Genomic DNA, 20,223 nt, shown 5'->3' with positions numbered 1-20,223 from the left:
TCACTGGATGAGAACTACATAGATTATGTCTGGTGATGAACATGAATGATATTAGATGAGAAAGTTTACCTTTTTAGCACCGCTAGGAGTCACCTTGGGCAAAATGGCATATGGCATCTTTTCCACTTTGTAACTAGCAAGGCACTCCAGAATAACGTTTTTATAAGGATTCTGCGAATAAAAGCACAAAAACTACATTTGTAACCTCAATATGCGAAAGAAATCGAAAATTAAAGTCTAGGTTTTACAGAAAATATCAGTAATCTCTATGTTTTGAAATAAGACAAGAAAATAATGATAATGATGATATTATTAATAATAACAATATTTTATTTTGTACATTGTATAACTGTAATTTAGTATTTTTACTGTTTTTTATATTACATTTTTTAATTCTCAATAGTTTAAAAAAATATATATATATAAAATAAAAAAAAAAATATATATATATATATATATATATATATATATATATATATACGCGCACACACACACAAACTACATTTGTAACACCAATACAGGAAAGAAATTTAAAAAAGCCTAGGTTTTATAGAAAATAAATATACATTTTGGATAATATCAGTAATCTCAATTATGTTTTGAAATAAGAAAATAATGATAATAATAATAATGTTTTATTTTGTATATTGTACAACTATAATAGTGTATTTTTTACTATAATATAATATCTTTATTTAAATGTTCAATTCACTAGTTTTTAAAAACAAATATGTAAACGTTACAATTTAAGAGAAAATACAACTTCAAATTACACACAAACACACAAAAATTGGTAACCATGTAAAACTGTCTGTGCATTAATTTGAATGTGCCTAGTTGCATTTATGTAACAATCCCACTTGCATCCAGATGGGGGCGGTATTGCTTCACTGAATCCCAGTGTTTCTGGCTTTGGTTCTCACAAAACCCCTCTGACATTCCAATCCGCTGAGCTCTCAGGATTTCTCCTAATGTATTTTCAATGCACTCACTTATAAGCTTTGTATTGGCTAGAACTGCAGAGAGCATGTAAGGCGTCTCTCAAAAGAGCTCCTGTTTGGAGACATCATCTGACTCTCTTTAACATACATGAACAGACACTCGCACAGGAAGCAGTCACACTTTACATTAAAAACTATAAAGTAAAATCAATTTAGCCGGTATAATCATGGGACAGACTTTGAGAGGTATGCAAGCTCTTATATGAGTCTAAAATAAGACTAATAAGCTTGTACATGCTTTTATTGCAGTATTAGTAATAATCTAGAGAGACGACAGCCTTTGGACTGCTTGCACCAAGGTTTTCCGCTCACCTCCATAAATGTTTCTGCCCAGATTCGCGAGCGAACATGCAGTATGGCACTCGTCCCTCGCTCCAACAGGCCAACGTTACACGTAAGAGTCCAGCAATCCACACTGGAGCAAGACTAGCACATCAGAAAAACAGAGTTAATAATCAGTTTATGGAAGTTTACAGAACTATTTCATCACAGTGCATTTTAGCTCATGTCATAACTCATTTCAAACCCTTCATAACTGCAGATATTCAAATAAACATTTGGCACTGAATTGTAATGATGCTATAAAAGACGTGCCCTTTAAACAAACACAGATCATGCAAGTTAAATTTCCTGCCAGAAATAAATAAAATCACCATAAAAGCATGCCTGGTTGTCATTTGAGACACGAGCATTAATTAAAAACCCAACAATAATTATGAATGTGAAGATCCGGATGGAGAGATGGGACCATGGGAAAGACATTAGCGTCACGAGCCAACGGCAGTGACAAAGGACCTAATGTTAGCGTCTTGTGCATCGACTGCTTTAAATTAGTGGGAAATCGCTAGAAGAGTCACAGGACTGTAAAATCCTGCCTACAGTTGCCTGAAGTCAAATTCCAATCCACAGATGCAATAACATGTAACTCAATGGTTTTTACAAGCTGTGCATTACCGCGTTCATCAACGGATCCTTGTAACATCAAATTTGTTTCATTAGGAGGGTGGGGGGGGAAAATTATCACAGAACATACATATTTTCCTATAGTGGTACCACCCCAACTTTACATGGGGCCCCCCAGCTCTTGTACTGCATATAATATTTATACTATATATATCTATATATATTACAAATAGTTAAGAAAAATAAACTTGATTTAAAAAAAAGAATAAAAATAAACACAGATAGATAGATAGATAGATAGATAGATAGATAGATAGATAGATAGATAGATAGATAGATAGATAGATAGATAGATAGATAGATAGATAGATAGATAGATAGATAGTATAATTATAAATATAAGTATAAGTATAAGTATAATTTATTTTTATATATTTTAAATCATTATTTTCATTAATTATTTAAGTTAATTAATGGTTAAAACAAGAAAAACTATTTACCAATAAGATCAAGAAAAAATACTAAAGAATTAAGGGGGAAAAATTGTATATAGAGTACAACTATAATTTTTTTAAATAATATATATGTGTGTGTGTGTGTGTGTGTGTGTGTGTGTGTGTGTGTGTGTGTGTGTGTGTGTGTGTGTGTGTGTGTGTGTGTGTGTGTGTGTGTGTGTGTGTGTGTGTGTGTGTGTGTGTGTGTGTGTGTGTAAATATATTCACGTATTATTTTTATATATTTTTATGTACATTATTTAAGTTAATTAATGGTTAAAACAAGAAAAACTATTTTTTAAAAGCCAATAAGATAAGAAAAATATAATATAATATAATATAATATAATATAATATAATATAATATAATATAATATAATATAATATTATATAATATAATATAATATAATATAATATATGCAAAAAGGTCAAGTACATTTATCTTTTTCAATATTTGTATGTCTATTTGGTAACACTTTACAATAAGTTTCCATAAGTTAACATTAGTTAATGCATTAACTAATATTAACTAACAATAAGCAATTCATGTTTCAGTATTTATTCATCTTTGTTAAGGTTAGTAAGTAAAAGTATAACTATTCATTGTTAGTTCATGTAAGTTCAGGTCCATTACATTATATGAACAGGTACAACTTTTGATTTTAAAAACGTATAAGTAAATGTTTAAATTAAGTAAGATTAATAAATGCTTTTTTTCATTGATAATGTTAACAAATGAAGCCTTATTGTAAAGTGTTGCCGTCTATTAACACCTCATCCTAGTTGAGAGATGGCAAACCTAGGTTGGACCTTTTGAGTCCTGTAACACATCTCCACTGTTCACTAACATGTCAACAGAGACTCCTGCTCTCCTTCAACAAAATTAGCACAAGGGAACAGGCGAAGAAATAAATACCCCTCTAGGAACACTTCATCAAGCAAGAGATGATAAATGTGGGCGATTGAGCGCAACAGGCGACAAAGCCCTCTTTCATTTGGTCAGGTACAGCTACCTACAGCTGGACTACACAACCAGCTGCTGTCTGAGAGAGCTGGTAGCTGGAGAGGTTAATGACGCAGAGAACAACGGGGAATTAGAGGGTAGAGCGAGGACATTTCGGCAGACCCATCACTCTGGAGAGTAATGAGGTCATTAATGGTCACGCATATACGCAAGCACACAAATACGCACACATGCACCTAGACCGACCAAGCAAAACATCTTTAATGGCGGCCAATCAGTCAGAGTAGATCTTTGACCCTGTATGACTTGACCTTCTTCTGAGTTTCTACACTAGTGAACGAAAGGTCTCGCTGCATTCTCATGACCTCAGACGCCATATTGGATGTGTTTGTTCAACATTTGCATTTCTCAGTGAAGGTAATCCTGAATGTATGCATCCAAAATGGTGGTAAAATATTGAGATAAATCGAGAAAACGCTAAAGGTTTGTGAGTGAACGCAAAAGCATTGGAAATTTTTTCCTCCCATTTAATTTTTTTCATCACTATGTCACTTTGGGATCTCCGTACATTATTTAAACACAAAAATGATTTAAATCAGATTTTTTAACCGTTTTACCCAATATATGTGTGGGTTATGTATTTTTTTTCCAAATTAGAGCAGAATCCCAGCTGAAAAGACCCAACCATGTTCGGCGGAGACCATTGCCACCGATGTTCTCTACCATCAACTTAGTTCACGATGCTTTTGGGAAATGCAGCCCTGGTTTGTTGTTCTTAGCTGCTGTAACCCTTAAATGCATGAATGTTTCGCCAATCGTTTTGACATATTCGGGTCTTTAGCGACCCGGATCTATATCTCACACAGATGGATCTCGACCTGTCGCAATAATATAAAACTTTTCTGATATTATTTATACAAGCATGTTTTGTTACCTTTTGGAGCTTGGAAGGGTTCAGTTTGAGCAGATATTTTATACCATCAACACTGTCCTCGTAAGAACTCATTTCCCAGTACATTCAACATCTGGGTCATATTCGTGATCATATTCTCAAAACTATAATTTTCAACATCTTCAAAATCAGTATTTTGATCTCTGACAGCTTCTTCACCAGATCCACCATCAAGTGACAGTAACACTAATATTTGTTTGAGTTCAGTACTTGCTCTGCAGTAAATCGCTAATTTAGCTGATGATATTTCCTTCTCTTTTGTTTTCTGCCTGCGGTAACTATAAGTGAAACGTCACTTAATTATTGTGTATCAGACATTGCAACCTTGTGGAATAAAGGTGAATTGCTCTTATTCAGTCATCAAAGATTCAATATTGTTGAGCAGAAAAAATATATTTACAATGTTACACACCTCGGGTCAATTTTCAATACACAATACACGTCAATACTCGACCCAATCCAATTTTTACCCCCCAAAAAATGGATAGGAAAACATTATTTTTTCTTGTTATATTGTTTATAATAAATTGATTGAGGAATACTTAGAAGGTTGATGTCTAACTTTAAAAAATGAGGAGGAGGGTAGTGAATGACATCCCGGGTCACTAAAGACCCGAGGTATGCGTTTAAGGGTTAAAAAGGTCTCTCAGCATGGCCGAGCTGGTGTTTAGCTAGTCTCCCAGCCTGACCAGCTGAAAAGTTTCCAAAACCCACTCCAAAATCACCCAACAGACCAGCCTGACAAGGCTAGGAGACCAACTAAGACCAGCAAGCCAGTTCATGATGGTATAAGCTGTCTTTTCAGCAGGGAAGTCATTAGCTTACTAACTCTACTGGAATCAATTGCAAGAAGTGCTAATTGGGTTATTTGAGTTGCTGACTATGCAGAGTGTTTCAAATGGCTCACTTATGAGGTTCTGGTTCAGTTAGGATGTTGTCTGCCAATTTAGGCAGCTCTTTAGGTTTCTGAACAGAGCTAATGTTTCACTCGCTTTCTTTGTGTTTTGCCTTTTTTATAAACTTTTTTCCCTCTTCACAGTGAAGAAATCTCACCAGATTGGTCAGCTGAGACAGCTCGCCCTTGTGCGTTTCCCTCTTCTCGATGTGGTGTTCCCGTGCCGCGTCTCGCAAAGGAGGCTGTTCGGTAGAAGACTGCTGGAGCTGAAGACAGAGTGAGAAAAAGGGAACAGAACATTGAATGGAAACTCGCCACCCTTTTGGACACTGTGGACTCTGACATCACGGTTCAATCTGTACTGACGCCCTCTGACTCAACACTGACATTCAGCCGTGAGCTCAACGGGAGGGACACAACGTGCAGGACACAAGGGGTATTTTGCAACAGATGTCTGAATTTTACTCAACTTCTCCATTGTGTAGACTCATACTCTCCTCAAAACCAAGAAAACACCCTAAAACAGCATGAGAAACTGAACAAACAACCACTTCGTAGAGGAGCTCTTCACAATCCCAGATGTAACAGCAGTTTTGTGTTACGAATCATCCAAACGCCCATCAGATGGGACAGAATAGAGAGACAGGGGTGTAGAAACTTATAACTTGTAGAAAATAGAAATATGTCCCCAACTTGTTGGGAAATAATCATTACATTTATGGAGATTCTAATTCCTTTTTTTAACGCGAGATCCCTCATTTGTTCAGATCATTTGTGAGTTCTTGGAGAGGGAAGTGTTGTTGAGGGGTCTTTCATAAGAAGCTCTGATAAAGCTGATGGCTGTGTTTATATAGACAGCAGTGGGACGTGAAGAACGAAGGGAAGCAGATTGAGATGAGAGTATGGCAGGAGGATCAAAGGCTGGTTTAATGCCCTTGGGTGGGGCTGTTCGAGGGACAGGGTGGACATATTAGGAAATATAGATGGATGGGTGGTGTGTTTACGTGTTTGGCATATGTATTTGAGGCTGTATGGGACATACTGGGTGTTACTGACAGTGGATGTCCCTTGAGTTTAAATTTAGCTTGTCATCAACAAGCTCTGTCCCCTTTAAAGGGTTAGTTCACCCAAAAATGAAAATTCTGTCATTAATTACTCACCCTCATGTTGTTCCAACCCCAAAAGACTTTCGTTCATCTTCAGAACACAAATTAAGATATTTTTGATGAAATCTGAAACGTAGGCTCACTATTGGCCAGCATCACACACATGACCAGCGTCAGCCAATAGTGAGCCTATACGTTCTGTTACACTGTTACACTACGTGAACTCACTCAGAGGCCCACACAGAAGAAAATGAATAGTTGAATAAAGTCGTTATTTTTGAGTTTTTTTGCGCACAAAAAGTATTCTCGACGCTTGATAAACTTAAGGTTGAGCCACTGTAGTCACTTGGACTATTTTAAACATTGTCTTTACTAACTTCCTGGGGTGGCAGATATCGATTACATAGAAGCCTATGGAGGAGTGAGCCAGCTCTCAGATTTCATCCAAAATATCTTAATTTGTGTTCCGAAGATGAACGAAAGTCTTACGGGGTTGGAACAAAATGAGGGTGAGTAATTACTGACAGAATTTTCATTTTTGGGTGAAGTAACCCTTTAAGAGCTTCTGTTCTCTCCTCACATGACTGCATGTGAGTCTCCTGTCTAATATCTTTACATTATTGTGATTTACTAAATGTAACTGTCATTATTCTCATACACTGTGTATGTGTGTATGTGTGTGTGTGTGTGTGTACGTACAAGTACAATTATTTTATCAACAAGGCCTGCACAACAAATACAACCGTGGTATATAAATCTTTTTTTTTTTATTTTTTTATATTATAATAATGAGAATGACATTTTTCCATTGCGTTAATGAGAATTCTCATGAAAATAATGTATTCCAGCCTAAGGGTCTACAAATAGGCTTCATTTTTCATTTTGGGTGATATATGACCCAGACACGTTCCTGATAAGTGCTTTAACCAGTGCTTTAACCAGTGGACCAGTGCTTTAAAAGAAAAGCCTGATAGATCAAAGTCATGCACATAATGACAGACAGCACTCCAGTATCATTTACTTCATCAGGTGAACCCTGATCAAATCTCTGCCCTGCAGTTAACCCTGGGCGTCTTACCTTGAGGTTCAAGGGGTTGACAATATTGTGGGTGGTGCAGTTAACAGGCCCCTCTGTCGTGACCTCCAGTGGGTAAATGAACCTGTTCATGTTTCTTTGAAGACTCATGGGGCATCTGAGCTGAAGTTGAGTGTGACTGATGCGGCTCGGCCCGTTGTTCACCAACTGAGAGAGAGAGAGAGAGAGAGAGAGAGAGAGAGAGAGAGAGAGAGAGAGAGAGAGAGAGAGAGAGAAAGAGAGATGAGTCAAGTGTATGTTGTCATAATAAACCCTCTATACCGCTCTGGTTTAACATCAAGGTTGCGGCTTTGTTATTTTCATGATTACACGTACGCCATCACAACCACAGATTAAAGTCGTGCTCCACAGGTGTTTCTGTACTCTATGGTCATCATAAAAGGATCACTTGATTCCCTTTGCTATTTCAGGACCTATGTGTAACTGTTGGAGATTCTCCATGACAACTTCTCCATGTACAAGTTGTTTGCATGACTCATCTGCAGAATCCTGGCAGAAAGTATGTATAAAGAAACCAAACTGCAAGCAGCAATTACAGCGGCACTCACTGATATAAATAAAAAGATGAATAAAGAATAAAATGAAATCCAATAAATTATATTTTATATTATTTTTTAATATGAAATAAAATTATATATATATTTGGTTCATGAAAAGAAATTACGAAATAAAATGATGAAATGATTTGAAGTATTAAGGTAAAAAAAGCAGAAGGGCAGACATTTTAAATCCTGCAAATGTAACTGCTAGTTGCTAGGCAGCCATACATCCCAAAATTGTACCACAATGATTTATAGCCATTACTCTGGATCCCTATCAATGACAGGCCACTCTGGCTTCAAGTCCAACTGAAGGACTCAGACAAGGTCTTTACCTCGTAAGTGTGCTGGATGGAGGGTCCAACATCCTTTTCAACCCCTACATTCTTGGTCAACTTCCAGCTCGGTGGGGGAAAGAAGACCTTGTCTGGTCTAGAAACACTGTAAAACGAGAGATAAAGGGAAAATGAGAAGGTGAGGGAACAGGGAGAGCTTCCTATTGAGAGTTCCAGAAGAGCTATGGTCTTGTGAAGCACTTCTAAATGGGTTCTGCATGTGAACTCACCCCTGCAAAATAACATCAGACTGGACCACCACCTCCAGCTTGTAGGGGACGACTTCACTCTGGGAGTTATTCTCATTCTTACTGCAGATGGACAGATGGAGAGCTTAATAAAGAGCATATTTAAGGGCATGTGCAACTAACCTGACCGTATATTACAGATGCATGAAATATCAGTGACCATAACAGTCTGATTTTTTTTTTTTATAATAACATTATTTTTAAATAAATCATTACATTAATTTATTTAATGTTGTCAATCATAAAATTTATTTTATTCCTTAAATATATACATGCATGTGTGTGTGGATTCATATATACAAAATAATTATACACAGTCCACACAAACTTTTATTTTGGATGCTATTAATCGTTTCACAGCCCTAATATGAAGAGTTCAGATGCAAAAGCCTCTAAGTGCCATCTGAAATTTTCTTCTAGAATGATCATTTTTATCAAGCTCGTATATTTAAGTTCAGTAATTTCACTTAAATGGCAATTATTGCCATTTAAGTGAAATTACTGAACTTAAATATACGAGCTTGATAAAAATGATCTGAACTCTCAGATGCTGAACTGCATCTGAACTCTTCATATATATATATATATATAAAAATTTCAAGCAGCATGATCTTTTACTAACAGTACTAAACAGTTATCATGCTTGCTACTGTATAGATTTTATTTCATGTACAGTATAATGTGAATGTTTATTTTCAAAAACAAATATATTAATAAATAAAAATAAGCTGTGTTTATTTGTGTATATTCTCAAGTTTCATACCTACGGATCTGTAGGTCAAACTGCACAAATTTGTGTGTGTCCTTGAGACGTGGTACTGTGAATCGCAGTCCGGCCCATAGCTGCAAAAATTTAAACAAAATACATTTCTAAATCATATTATCCCATAAGGTAATGTGAACTTTATTCCTCCATTTATATATATATATATATATATATATACACACACACACACTCACACACACACGTACATTTCATTCATCAGAAAATTTGAGCTAAAACGATGAAAAATTTGAGAAAACACAAGCAATTTATCAAAGGAGCCAACAATATTTGCAATGTCACAATACTGAATTGCAGCTGTCCACGAATTACCCCAGAGAATTCTCTACAGCACACAGAACATACAAATCACCCATAATACACTTTCTACCATAGCAACAGGATGGATGTTGATGTTGGTGGAATGTTTCTTTCCTGTACTCCATCCAAAAAACACAAGTGGAAACACTAAAATGTATCCTCTCTCATTCATCTTAGTGATGTCATGTTTAGCTACACTGTCAAAAGCACTCCAGTTAGTTACTACCCTCATCCCTAAAGTGCTGAAGTCACCTACACAACCCCAGACTGCATGGGAGTTCCAGCCTCCCTTTTATAATTGTGGTTTTATGCTCCCACCGCACGCACACCAACTCTGGCAATAAGACCCTATACGAGCGGCTCTTGTTTTCACTCATCTCCATGCGTGAGAGTTTGCGTGTGGGTGTCCGTGCGCGTGGGGGTAGGTGTGATTTCTGAATATCTCATTAAATAAGATACGATTACAGATACAGGCCAGTTGTTGCGAGGAACCTCTTTGGTGGTCCTGGAATCTAAAAATAATGACCTAAAATAACGTTAATAATAAAATTGCTGAATAAACCACCCAGATAACCTGCCATGAACTAATGAGAGCAGTGTTGCTGCGCTGACTGAAACATACAGAGGTGTCTGGAAACACATTGACATGGAGCAGTTTGGAGTATAATCACCCAATTATACTCCATCTCTGCAGACACATTAAAAAGCCCAAAATCCCTCCATCTTCACACAGTGGCATTTTAGAAAGGGGAACTCCACTCTCTAAGAGGGTAGGGCCTAAATGACTGTCACTTCCTGCATCGCTAGTGGGAACTTCCTGCCTGTCCAAACATGATATAACACAGCCCTTAACAAGACCCCCGGACAGCACTACGAGCTGACTAACAGGTTAGGTGACTAATAAAGGTTACATGACTAACAAGACATACAATTATAGTTGCTGGAGGTCTGGATTTTATTTGGTAGAATGCTAGTTGTCAGTAATCAGAATTGCTACTTTTCCAGATGTTTTTGATTACTGGATAAGGATAAATGGATTGTTAAAAAAATAATTTTATAGAAATTGCACACACAAAAAGCAATTTCTAGCCAAGGAAAAAATTATAGTTGAGAATAAATATAACTATAAATATAGAGATATATAGATTGATACAAAGAGATAGAGACGATAGATGTAGATAGATATAGAGACAATATATATGAGAGAGAGAGAGAGAGAGAGAGAGAAAGAGAGACGATAGATGTAGATATAAAGACGATGGATGTAGAGATAGACGTAAAGACAGACAGACAGATAGATATTCTCTATAGAAATGTATTTTCCATGACATCATAACATAAGATTCTACACATTTCCATGACTGTCAAAATACACACAAACAGAAAGAAGAGTGTAAGTGTGCTTACGCTGGTGCCTGATTTCATGGGGTTCCCCAGGTCACAGCTGAGGTAACGGGTCTGATTCTCCGTCTCATAACTGCAGGTCAGCTGGGTCAGACTCTGTCCAGAGAATTAGAGAAAAAGACCAGTCATTTCGGAAAACACACACACACACACCCCATACTCCTGACTCATGTCTTGACTGTTTAGACCAGTTCTGGTACTACTGTTGAATGTTACATGTTTGCTCTAAACTATCCCTAGGGATGAAAATATGTTCAAGTAATTCATTAAAACTTTTCTGATGCCCATGATCCTCTTGTGAGAGACACTCCTTCCTTGAATAGTCATCTACATATATTCATGTATAAAGACCCATTTATACTGTGTAAGAAAATAATAGGGTTACATTAGAAAGACATGTTTTTTTATCAAATCAAATAATTGATCAAATAATTATTAAAATTGTTAAAATATTTTATTTGAATTTATTACATTTTTGTCATTTCCCTAACCACCAGTTTGAAACATTAAAACTCCGACCGCTGTCAAGTTTTGCCTCACTACGGGATTTCTCATCACATGTCTCCATTAATAAAAAACACATCTATCCTTGAGTATCAAAGTAACAGAACAAAGGTCTTTCTCAGCTGAAATGCTGAACACATGTAGGAGTTAATGGACGGGATCTGGCACACGTCCGTGTAATAGGCAGCACCTGGAGGGAGGGTCTCCATATCTCACCTCATTATTACGGGCTATTCCGCTGTAGTCGGCCTCTGGTGGCAAGACCACATACAGCTCGGCTTCGTAAGCTCCGCCTCCATCGTTCTTCGCGTTGAAAGTCAGGGTCAGAGAGTTGTCATCGCCCATGTACACTTCCTTCCTGTCCCTGCAGTACCGAAAACAAGAACAAAACATTAAACTCTTGCCATGGCAACTAATATAGGGTCTGGGTCTTCTATAGAGTTTATCAAGTGCTGATTTAATCTTAGAGCAATAGTACAAAAGATGTGGGAGGAGTTATTGGTCAGTGTTTATTTATACAGGTAGACGTCTGTTCAAATCTCTAACCCAGAATATAAGCAATTGCTTTAGTATGTTAACAAGCACCACTAATTAATCAATTAAAAAGTAGATAGATATACACCTCCTTTTTGAAATTTTGTTGTAAAGTATAAACCATGAAGGAAATTACCATTCAAAAGTTTGGGGTCAGTATGATAAAAAAAAAAAAAAAATTTAAATAAGTGTCTTATGCTCACCAAGGTTGCATTTATTTGATCAAAAATACAGTAAAATATTATTGCATCTAAAATACCTGTTTTCTATTTGAATATATTTTATAATGTAATTTATTCCAGTGATGGCAAAGCTGAATTTTCAGCATCATTACTCCAGTCTTCAGTGTCACATGATCCTTCAGAAATCATTCTGATATGCTGATTTGGTGCACAAAAAACATGTCTTATTATTATTATCAATGTAAAAAAAAAACAATAAAAAAAAAACAGTTGTGCTGCATGAATATTTTGTGAAACCATGATACATTTTCTTCAGGATTTTTTAATGAACAAAGTTCAAAAGAACAGCATTTATTTGAAATAGAAATCTCCTGTAACATTCTAAATGTGTTATTTTTGATCAATCCATGCTGAACAAAAGCATTAATTTCTTTCAAAAAAGAAAGTGTAATTCTGCTGATCTAGCGGTGAAAAATCACCCAGATCTTTCCAACAGGAAGCCCTTCCTCCTGCATTACACACACATTTCCTATTAAAAAACCCCTAATTTCCATTGTAGCAATAAAGTTCAACATGCAACGACAAAGACTGTGAAACATTCCGCAAAGTTCCCTTTTTCTATTCCTACATGTTCCCTCCACCCCCCTTTTCCTTTCTCTCTACATCTCAGACACAATGAGAAATTCCATGCGAGGGCCACACAGACGCTTCCAATTACCGCCTGGCCTCGTAAAGCCGCGCTGGGGAAGCGGCACATACTGAATTCAAACACTGGCACTCGGCTGGTGGGAGACTCCAACCTACATGGAAGCCGTCGCTTGCTGCACTTTCATAACAAACCCCTTCAGATGGCACATATGAGGTTGGGGTCATGTCACAAGAAGGTCAAGATTTACTTTCAATTGCTAATCAAAATAAATATCACGATCCTCACAACAAATTAACACCTGTGAGCTCTAATAATCACATGGAAGTGATTCAGTACAAAAAGTTAATTTGAGTGAAACAGAGAACTTGGCTGGGTTTCCTCAACATGGACCTGGGAAGCAGATGCTGACAGTGGTACCAAAGATAAGCCATGTTGTCCCAGGCATTCTCTTGGAAGCTGTCTAGATGTAATTTCACATTATCTCCTAAAGAATAACCCTTCCAGTAAGTCGTATTATTCCTTCGGCTTGTTGAATGTCAAGATAATCCAAATCACTCCGCGGAGAGAATCAATGCCCTACGCAGTTTCATAAATATGTGACCTAAGACAAATGCAACAAATCTGTAATGTTTTTGGTAAGGCGCATTTTTGCGGTCGAAGAATAACAGCAAATGCAAACAAATCGATGTATAAAAGACAGAGAAAATACCCACAGATTTCACAAATCAACTGCAGGGAACTGCCATTGCAACTGCAGGGAAAAGGGGGCTGTGGAGATTTCCAAGCCCCAAATTTTCCAAACTTATCCGTTTCATCTATCCAGTTTTTGTTTTAGTTTTTTTTAAAGCTAAGTCAGCCAATCCCAGCACCGGTTGCTTAGCCCTCCTTCCTGTTATTTTTTTTCCCAGTGTGTATCTGTGCATGTGTGTGTGTGTCACTATTCTCACCTGGAAAAACTCTATCCATTACTGAGACTTTCTAACTCATCACATATATTTATCTAAATATCTCATCTAAGAGCTCATTTTTGTCTCATCAGTAGCTGGAATAGCAATTACTCATTTCTCAAGCCTAAAATTGTTCTGCTTTATATGCGTTTCTGCAAACTTTGCAACAAGCGAACTAAACCCCAGGCCTTTATTGATTTTTTTGCATTTCTTGCTAATCATCTTACCCGTGCACGGAGAGTTTCAGGTCAGGGACGCAAATGTTGTCCTCTCCACAGTCCAATAAAATCTGGGCCTAGAGCAGAAGCCAGAAAAAAAGTTAAGGTCAGTTACTTAATGTCAGAGAGAGATTATTGTATTGTCAATTTGCAACCCATTTTACTTTTGTAATGCGACTTATTTCTGAGTGAAACCTCAGAGAAAAAAGGACCTGATTTGGTCTTTCGGAAATTGTTTGGATGATGAATATAGGGCAACCAGAATGAAGCCAGGCAGCAGCGTTTGCATAACAAAACTAGCCCAAAGTTGCCCAGTGACCCTTCCCCAAATATCAAAACTCAAAATATGCCACTCCCATACCTAGAATGCATATTTTACAGACACTGTATGCGTTATACACAATTCAACTTGAAAATCACTATATAGCAGTAATCAAAGTCTGTTAAAAGTTAAAAGTCTGTTTTAATAAAGAAGCTCCCTATCAGTGCCCTTCGTCACAAAACTCATCATCTAGCACAGTTGTATCATTGTTAGAATGTAAAATGGGTAAAATATCTCAATACAAACATTTCAGTCAAATAAACCTTTAAAAAAAAAAATCATCAACCCGCGGCAAGTTTAAAAGTAGCCTAATTCCACAGAAAAACAGCTGATATGGCTACCCTGCCAGGCAAATCTATAGTCACATGTAAATACAGAACAAATGTAAATTTCATGTTGACTTTAAAGTTAAAAGTAGAAACTTTTTCATTCATTTATTAAGATTGAGATCCAAAAAAAAAAAAAAAAAAAGATTCTCAAGCTCGATTTTTTCCCCCTCATCGGACACAGAATGACTCCAATGTCATTCAAACAGGCATATAATACAATTCCTATAACCATTAATGCAATTAAACATCTTTGGGCTCTTTACACAGAAAAATCCAATAAACCTTTACAAACTCCTATTAAACAACTGCAGCTATTTTCAAAAATCCAAGGAAAGTACTCATGAGATATTTGTAAACAACAGCCCGCAGCGAGCTTCATCATAAACAGTCCGTTCAGTTGGGTCAAGTATTAGCGCACGGCCGCGTAACCGTCAGAGGATAGTGCCGCCTAATATACAATATGACTATAAACATTACCATTTGCATTGGTAAACATCACTTCTCAACCGCCTGAAATAACAAGTTTTAGAATAGTAAACAACGCTGAACGAATTCTGGGCTGAAGAGCAGATGTGTATTGGCTTAAAAAAATGTATAGAGCTTATTTAAAGGAATAAAGAGCTATGGCTGTTCTATCTGCCACCAACATCCACATCAGAGGCTGCCACCCCTAAACCGCATGCTAGCTGCACGCGACACCACCCAACTCTCACCACACACACAAATATATCCCAAAGCGCACACACACATTAATGAGAGAGAATCCATATCCATATACAATTTATGAATGAATCTAAAACATCAAGAAAAGGGGAAAGTCGTGCCACGGCTAATTGCTACCACCTGATGCCGTGTTTCCAACATGTGCGAGGATGACGCAACATGACGATGAGGATAAAAAAATAGAATGGGAGATTAGAAAGGGCGAAGTGGCTTCCCTGTAATCAGCAATCGCTGAGCTCTAATTACAACCCACCCCTTTCCACAACTCTGAACCTCCTGGAGAGGGTTGTTTGGGTTCACTGCAGCAACCAAACAATCGAAGACCAAGAGGAGATACAAGAGAAGGTCACATGTGCGTATGTCCAAGCCGACCCTCAGCCAAAACCACCATCAAGTGTTTACGGAAGTGTCAGGGTCTGCAAACAGCATGACTGGGTCAGCAAACTGGAGGGCGCCAAGCGAGATCACTCACAACATTTATCAAAGGAGGTCCAAAACAGCTCTCATCAAAAGGCAAGACGAATATGGAGCCTCACATTAATGGTCCCATGCAAATAAAAACCACATACAAGCTTTTTGTCAGATCTATTCATTTATTCCATTAATTCTTGAAAAGAAAAGCCTTAGAAGTTCAGCATAATCTCTTATTTTTTATTAGGAAAATATATTATTTAAGTATTTTATTATGTTGCATAAATGTAATTACTCTATTATATAAATATATTTATATTTAATAATACATATATTTAATAATATTGTTGTTACCACAGTATAAATATTGTAAATAGGTTACCAACAATATTTGTATTTATACTCTATAAAAATATATTGTGGTTACAACAACAATTTATTTTATTTTTTTTAATTATGGATATTTATATAATGTTTATACTCTATAAAAAAAATGGTTGCGGTAACAACAACAACAACAACAACAATAATAATAATAATAATAATAATAATAATAATGATAATTATATTTTTAGTAAATAAATAAAATTTTATAAAATTTTAAAAGTAAATAAAAATAAAATTATATATATATATATATATTTTTGTTAAACATATGCAATATTCATAATAATAGTCTAATATTATTAATAGTACTCCTAATAATAATAATAATAATAATAAATTATTAGAAAATGATATTTTTATAGTAATCAAATTTTTAATTGAAAATAGTTTAACAGTTTATGTTTATTGAATTTTTTTTAAATCATATGAGACCAACATGAAAAAGAATTTTCCTTTTGATTATCATGGATACACTCGTTTATCATGAATGAAAGAGCTTCCACTTGGCCCGAATAAGCGAAAGTTTTAGAAGATCGCTCCATCTGCAATGTTTCCAAGATCTCTGATTAGAATGACCATATGCAGAAACACAGCGGCCCATGTGTTCGGCACTGTCTCAATGACTACCGAGAGAAAACTGCCACCCAAAACGTTCAACCTAAACAGACGGCATATGGCCTGTGAGGGCCCGCCCGGAAAAAAACACAAATCTATTAACCCTTTATACACACAAACACCTCTACGGTGGAGTTTCCACAATGCCCAGAGAGCTTCTCCTGGTGGGACAGTGAAAAGTTATCCGCTGTACACACTACACATTTCCTCCGGCTTTAAAACGGCTTTCCAGACAATTTGGAGAACATCCCAGATGTATGTTTTGATAATCTCATCATGAAGGGAGAGAAGAACACACCGCACCATGCAATACTCCTGCAAAGCATTGTGGGATATCTGCAGCAGCAAATATACGTACTTTCTGTTCGATGAGCTCCGCCGTCTGGTAGTTGAGGATGGGCCGCAGGCCGTGTCTGTCTGCCGCGGATTGAGGGTTCAGGCTGAAGTTGAGCGCAACGAAGATGGGAGACAACTTATCCCTGAAGTCCTTCTCATCCTACACTCCGAGGAAAACAGAGTGGGAGTTTGTGAGAAAGGTCAGAAAGCAGGATGAAATGACACTCTTAATCCCTCGCTGCATTTATTTGTGTTTTGCCACACTTAACTTATAACACTTATCTTGTACTAATAAATGGAAAAAGAATCACTTCAACGGTGTAGGTTTTCCACAGCAAATTTCCATTGGTTAACCCCGCCTACTCTTAATTCTCATTGGCTCACAATCTCCTTGCTTGTAAAATGTACATTAAACAACACATATCTTCTGAATGCCACATTAGGACATGATTACATGCCTAAATTTAATAGATTAGCAATAGTAGGAGTGTCACAATACATTGCAATGCAAAAATGCAACAATGTATATCGTGGATGAAAACAATATGCATCATGTATAGAAATTAAAGATTTAATTTAGCATCAAATATGGCAATGCCGCATCAAATATGGTAATTCCCCCAAAAAAGAAAGAACTGGTAATCAATGGGGGGCGAGATCTGCTTGCCATTCTTCCAAATATCTTCCATTGTGTTCAGCAGAACAAAGAAATTCATACAGTATACTTTGGAACAACTTGAGGGTGAGTAAATGATGACAGAATTGTAATTTTTGGGTGAACCATCCCTTTAAGTTGTTAAAGTTGTTGAGAGTATTGTATCGTGAGATCAGCACTGTGCGTCGAACCAAAACATGACATAAGTGTATTGTTATATTTCTAGTAATACCAGTAATCTCCCAGTTTACAAAGTTTCGTAGGTAAAACTCACCCGCAAGTAGATCTTAGTGTCGCTGCAGATTCTGCCTCCATTTGGCACAGTCATAGTCCTCTTCTGTGTGGGAAGATGGGTGTCTAAAAACAGAGCTCTCCGTATGGACCCCTTCTGCTGCTGCTTCAGACGGTCCAGCTGAACTTCAACGTTAAACTCTACAACACAGGCCCATTAACAGATATATTTAGAAGTCTTTTGGGCACACAGGTGCAGGACGGCGCCATGCTGACACGGCACTAAATCTCAAAGCCAGTTGGTCAGATCAGAACTTTTTGCTTTGGCAAGAGTGGAAAGTTCTCCCAAACATTTAGGTTTTATCATCATCCAAAACCTGAAGAGAAAGACTCTAAGAAAAGCCATAATGCTTTTGATGGGCATGAAGGAATGTGCATGCCATTCAGATGTATGTTGGGCACCTGTGCTCAGTTATCTGAGTGTGTGTAGTAGGTGTTATTCTTCACACATAGTCCAGGCCTCTAATGCCAGGGCATATGGTGGTGTCATTAGCCCGAGGGGAATAGAGGTATGGAAGGCATTTTCTGCCAATTTTAAATAAACCAATTAAAACCAAAACTAAAACCAGATTAACTATTTAATTATAGAAAACTGCATGCAAAATATTTGACAAAATTGAAAATTAAATTAAATGATATTTAAGGTGACAATGCATCATCCCTGTCGCACTTGAATAAAACATTTTTATAAAACGCACTTGATTTCACAGGGATGATGCATTGTCACTGTGAAAATTACATTTTCAATTTTGTCACATATTTTGCGTACAGTTTTCTATAACCAAATTGTTAATCTGGTTTAAGTTTTCATTTTTATTATTTAATTGATTTATTTAAAATTGGCATAAAATGCCTTCCATATAGAGGGAAGCAATTACTAAATAGATACATTGTAAAGGTTGCGTATGGACAAAGAAATGCTTATGGATGGGATGGGAAACAGAAATATTAAGCAAAGCTCTGCAAAAAAAAAAACATTTATTTTAGGTTGTGAAGAAATTAAGTAAAAATTAAACCTGGAATAACTTTCCACTGCAATGCTTGGGTGTTGCAGGTGGTTGCTTATCTAAAAAGGAATATTATTAAGATCTCTTTGCAAAGGGGATCCTACAGGTGTGAACGGGAGCAGATGTGGCTTACCGAGATCTTTTGGTAGGTGCTTCCCATTGGCTGTTAGGCAAAAGCTCAGGTTGACACTGTAAGAAGCACAGCAGATAAATGATGAGAGATGAAGTGGACTTATTACAATGAGGCACATTTCTTGCATGGCTTTGGCTATGAAATATTTGCCATTATCGTTTCCTCAGGCCAAATGGCTTGACAGCTTGAAGAAAGGAAGGAAGGAAAGGTGATTTAACTGACGTAAGTCAGTACGATTTTTTCATGTTTTTCAAAAAATTCAGTTATGCTCACTAAGCGTGCATTTAATTGATCAAAAATACAGTAAAAAAAAACTATAACATTGTGAAATATTATTACATTTAAATGTATTAAATATTTCAATTCATTCCAGCATTTTTCCGCATCATTACTCCAGTCTTCAGTGTCACATGATCCTTCAGAAATCATTTTAATATGCTGATTTGCTGCTCAAGAAATATTTCTATTTATATATTTTTGCGGAAACCGTGATACATTTTTGTCAGGATTCTTTGATGAATAGTTATTTGTTATTTAAAAAGTTATTTATTTGAAATAGAAATCTTTTGTAATATTATAAATGTCTTTAGTTTTACTTTTGATAAATTGAATACCTCCTTGCCAAATAAAAGTATTCATTTAAAAAAAAACTGACCCCAAAGAATAGATGATTATCTAATTAAGTTATTAGAAATGTATCCATCTATTCGAGAGTAATAAATGATGGTGCGACTGAAAGCAAGCAAGAAAGAAAAAAAAGTTTGTTTTTTTGAATGACAGTTCAATGGAAGAATGAAAACCTTTTAAAAAAGGATTGAAAAAGTTTAAAAGTCAAGTTTAAAGTCAAGAGAGAAATAGTAACAAAGGAAAGGATACTATAATACTATAACAAAGGAAAGGATGCTATAATAAAGATATAAGAATAAAAAGGATACACAAAACAAAGAACACAAAAGAAAC

General features: G+C 36.4%; 1 protein-coding gene across 1 annotated transcript in view; it reads right to left on the bottom strand.

The window, feature by feature from the left end:
• Nucleotides 1–20,223, bottom strand: part of itga5 (integrin, alpha 5 (fibronectin receptor, alpha polypeptide)) — a 54,244-nt gene that overhangs the window by 4,342 nt on the left and 29,679 nt on the right. The window contains exons 16-28 of the mRNA XM_084427996.1: nucleotides 19,264–19,319; nucleotides 18,107–18,264; nucleotides 17,200–17,337; nucleotides 14,064–14,131; nucleotides 11,741–11,888; nucleotides 11,024–11,116; nucleotides 9,296–9,375; nucleotides 8,515–8,595; nucleotides 8,285–8,390; nucleotides 7,393–7,557; nucleotides 5,367–5,474; nucleotides 1,314–1,427; nucleotides 70–171 (exon numbers count right to left, since the gene is read on the bottom strand). Of these exons, the coding sequence (XP_084284122.1) occupies nucleotides 70–171; nucleotides 1,314–1,427; nucleotides 5,367–5,474; nucleotides 7,393–7,557; nucleotides 8,285–8,390; nucleotides 8,515–8,595; nucleotides 9,296–9,375; nucleotides 11,024–11,116; nucleotides 11,741–11,888; nucleotides 14,064–14,131; nucleotides 17,200–17,337; nucleotides 18,107–18,264; nucleotides 19,264–19,319 (1,417 nt within the window). The remainder of the gene's footprint in view (nucleotides 1–69; nucleotides 172–1,313; nucleotides 1,428–5,366; nucleotides 5,475–7,392; nucleotides 7,558–8,284; nucleotides 8,391–8,514; nucleotides 8,596–9,295; nucleotides 9,376–11,023; nucleotides 11,117–11,740; nucleotides 11,889–14,063; nucleotides 14,132–17,199; nucleotides 17,338–18,106; nucleotides 18,265–19,263; nucleotides 19,320–20,223) is intronic.

Source organism: Rutilus rutilus, assembly GCF_951802725.1.
Source record: "Rutilus rutilus genome assembly, chromosome: 13".
Lineage (NCBI taxonomy): Eukaryota > Metazoa > Chordata > Actinopteri > Cypriniformes > Leuciscidae > Rutilus > Rutilus rutilus.
This window is presented reverse-complemented; position numbering and strand designations above follow the sequence as displayed.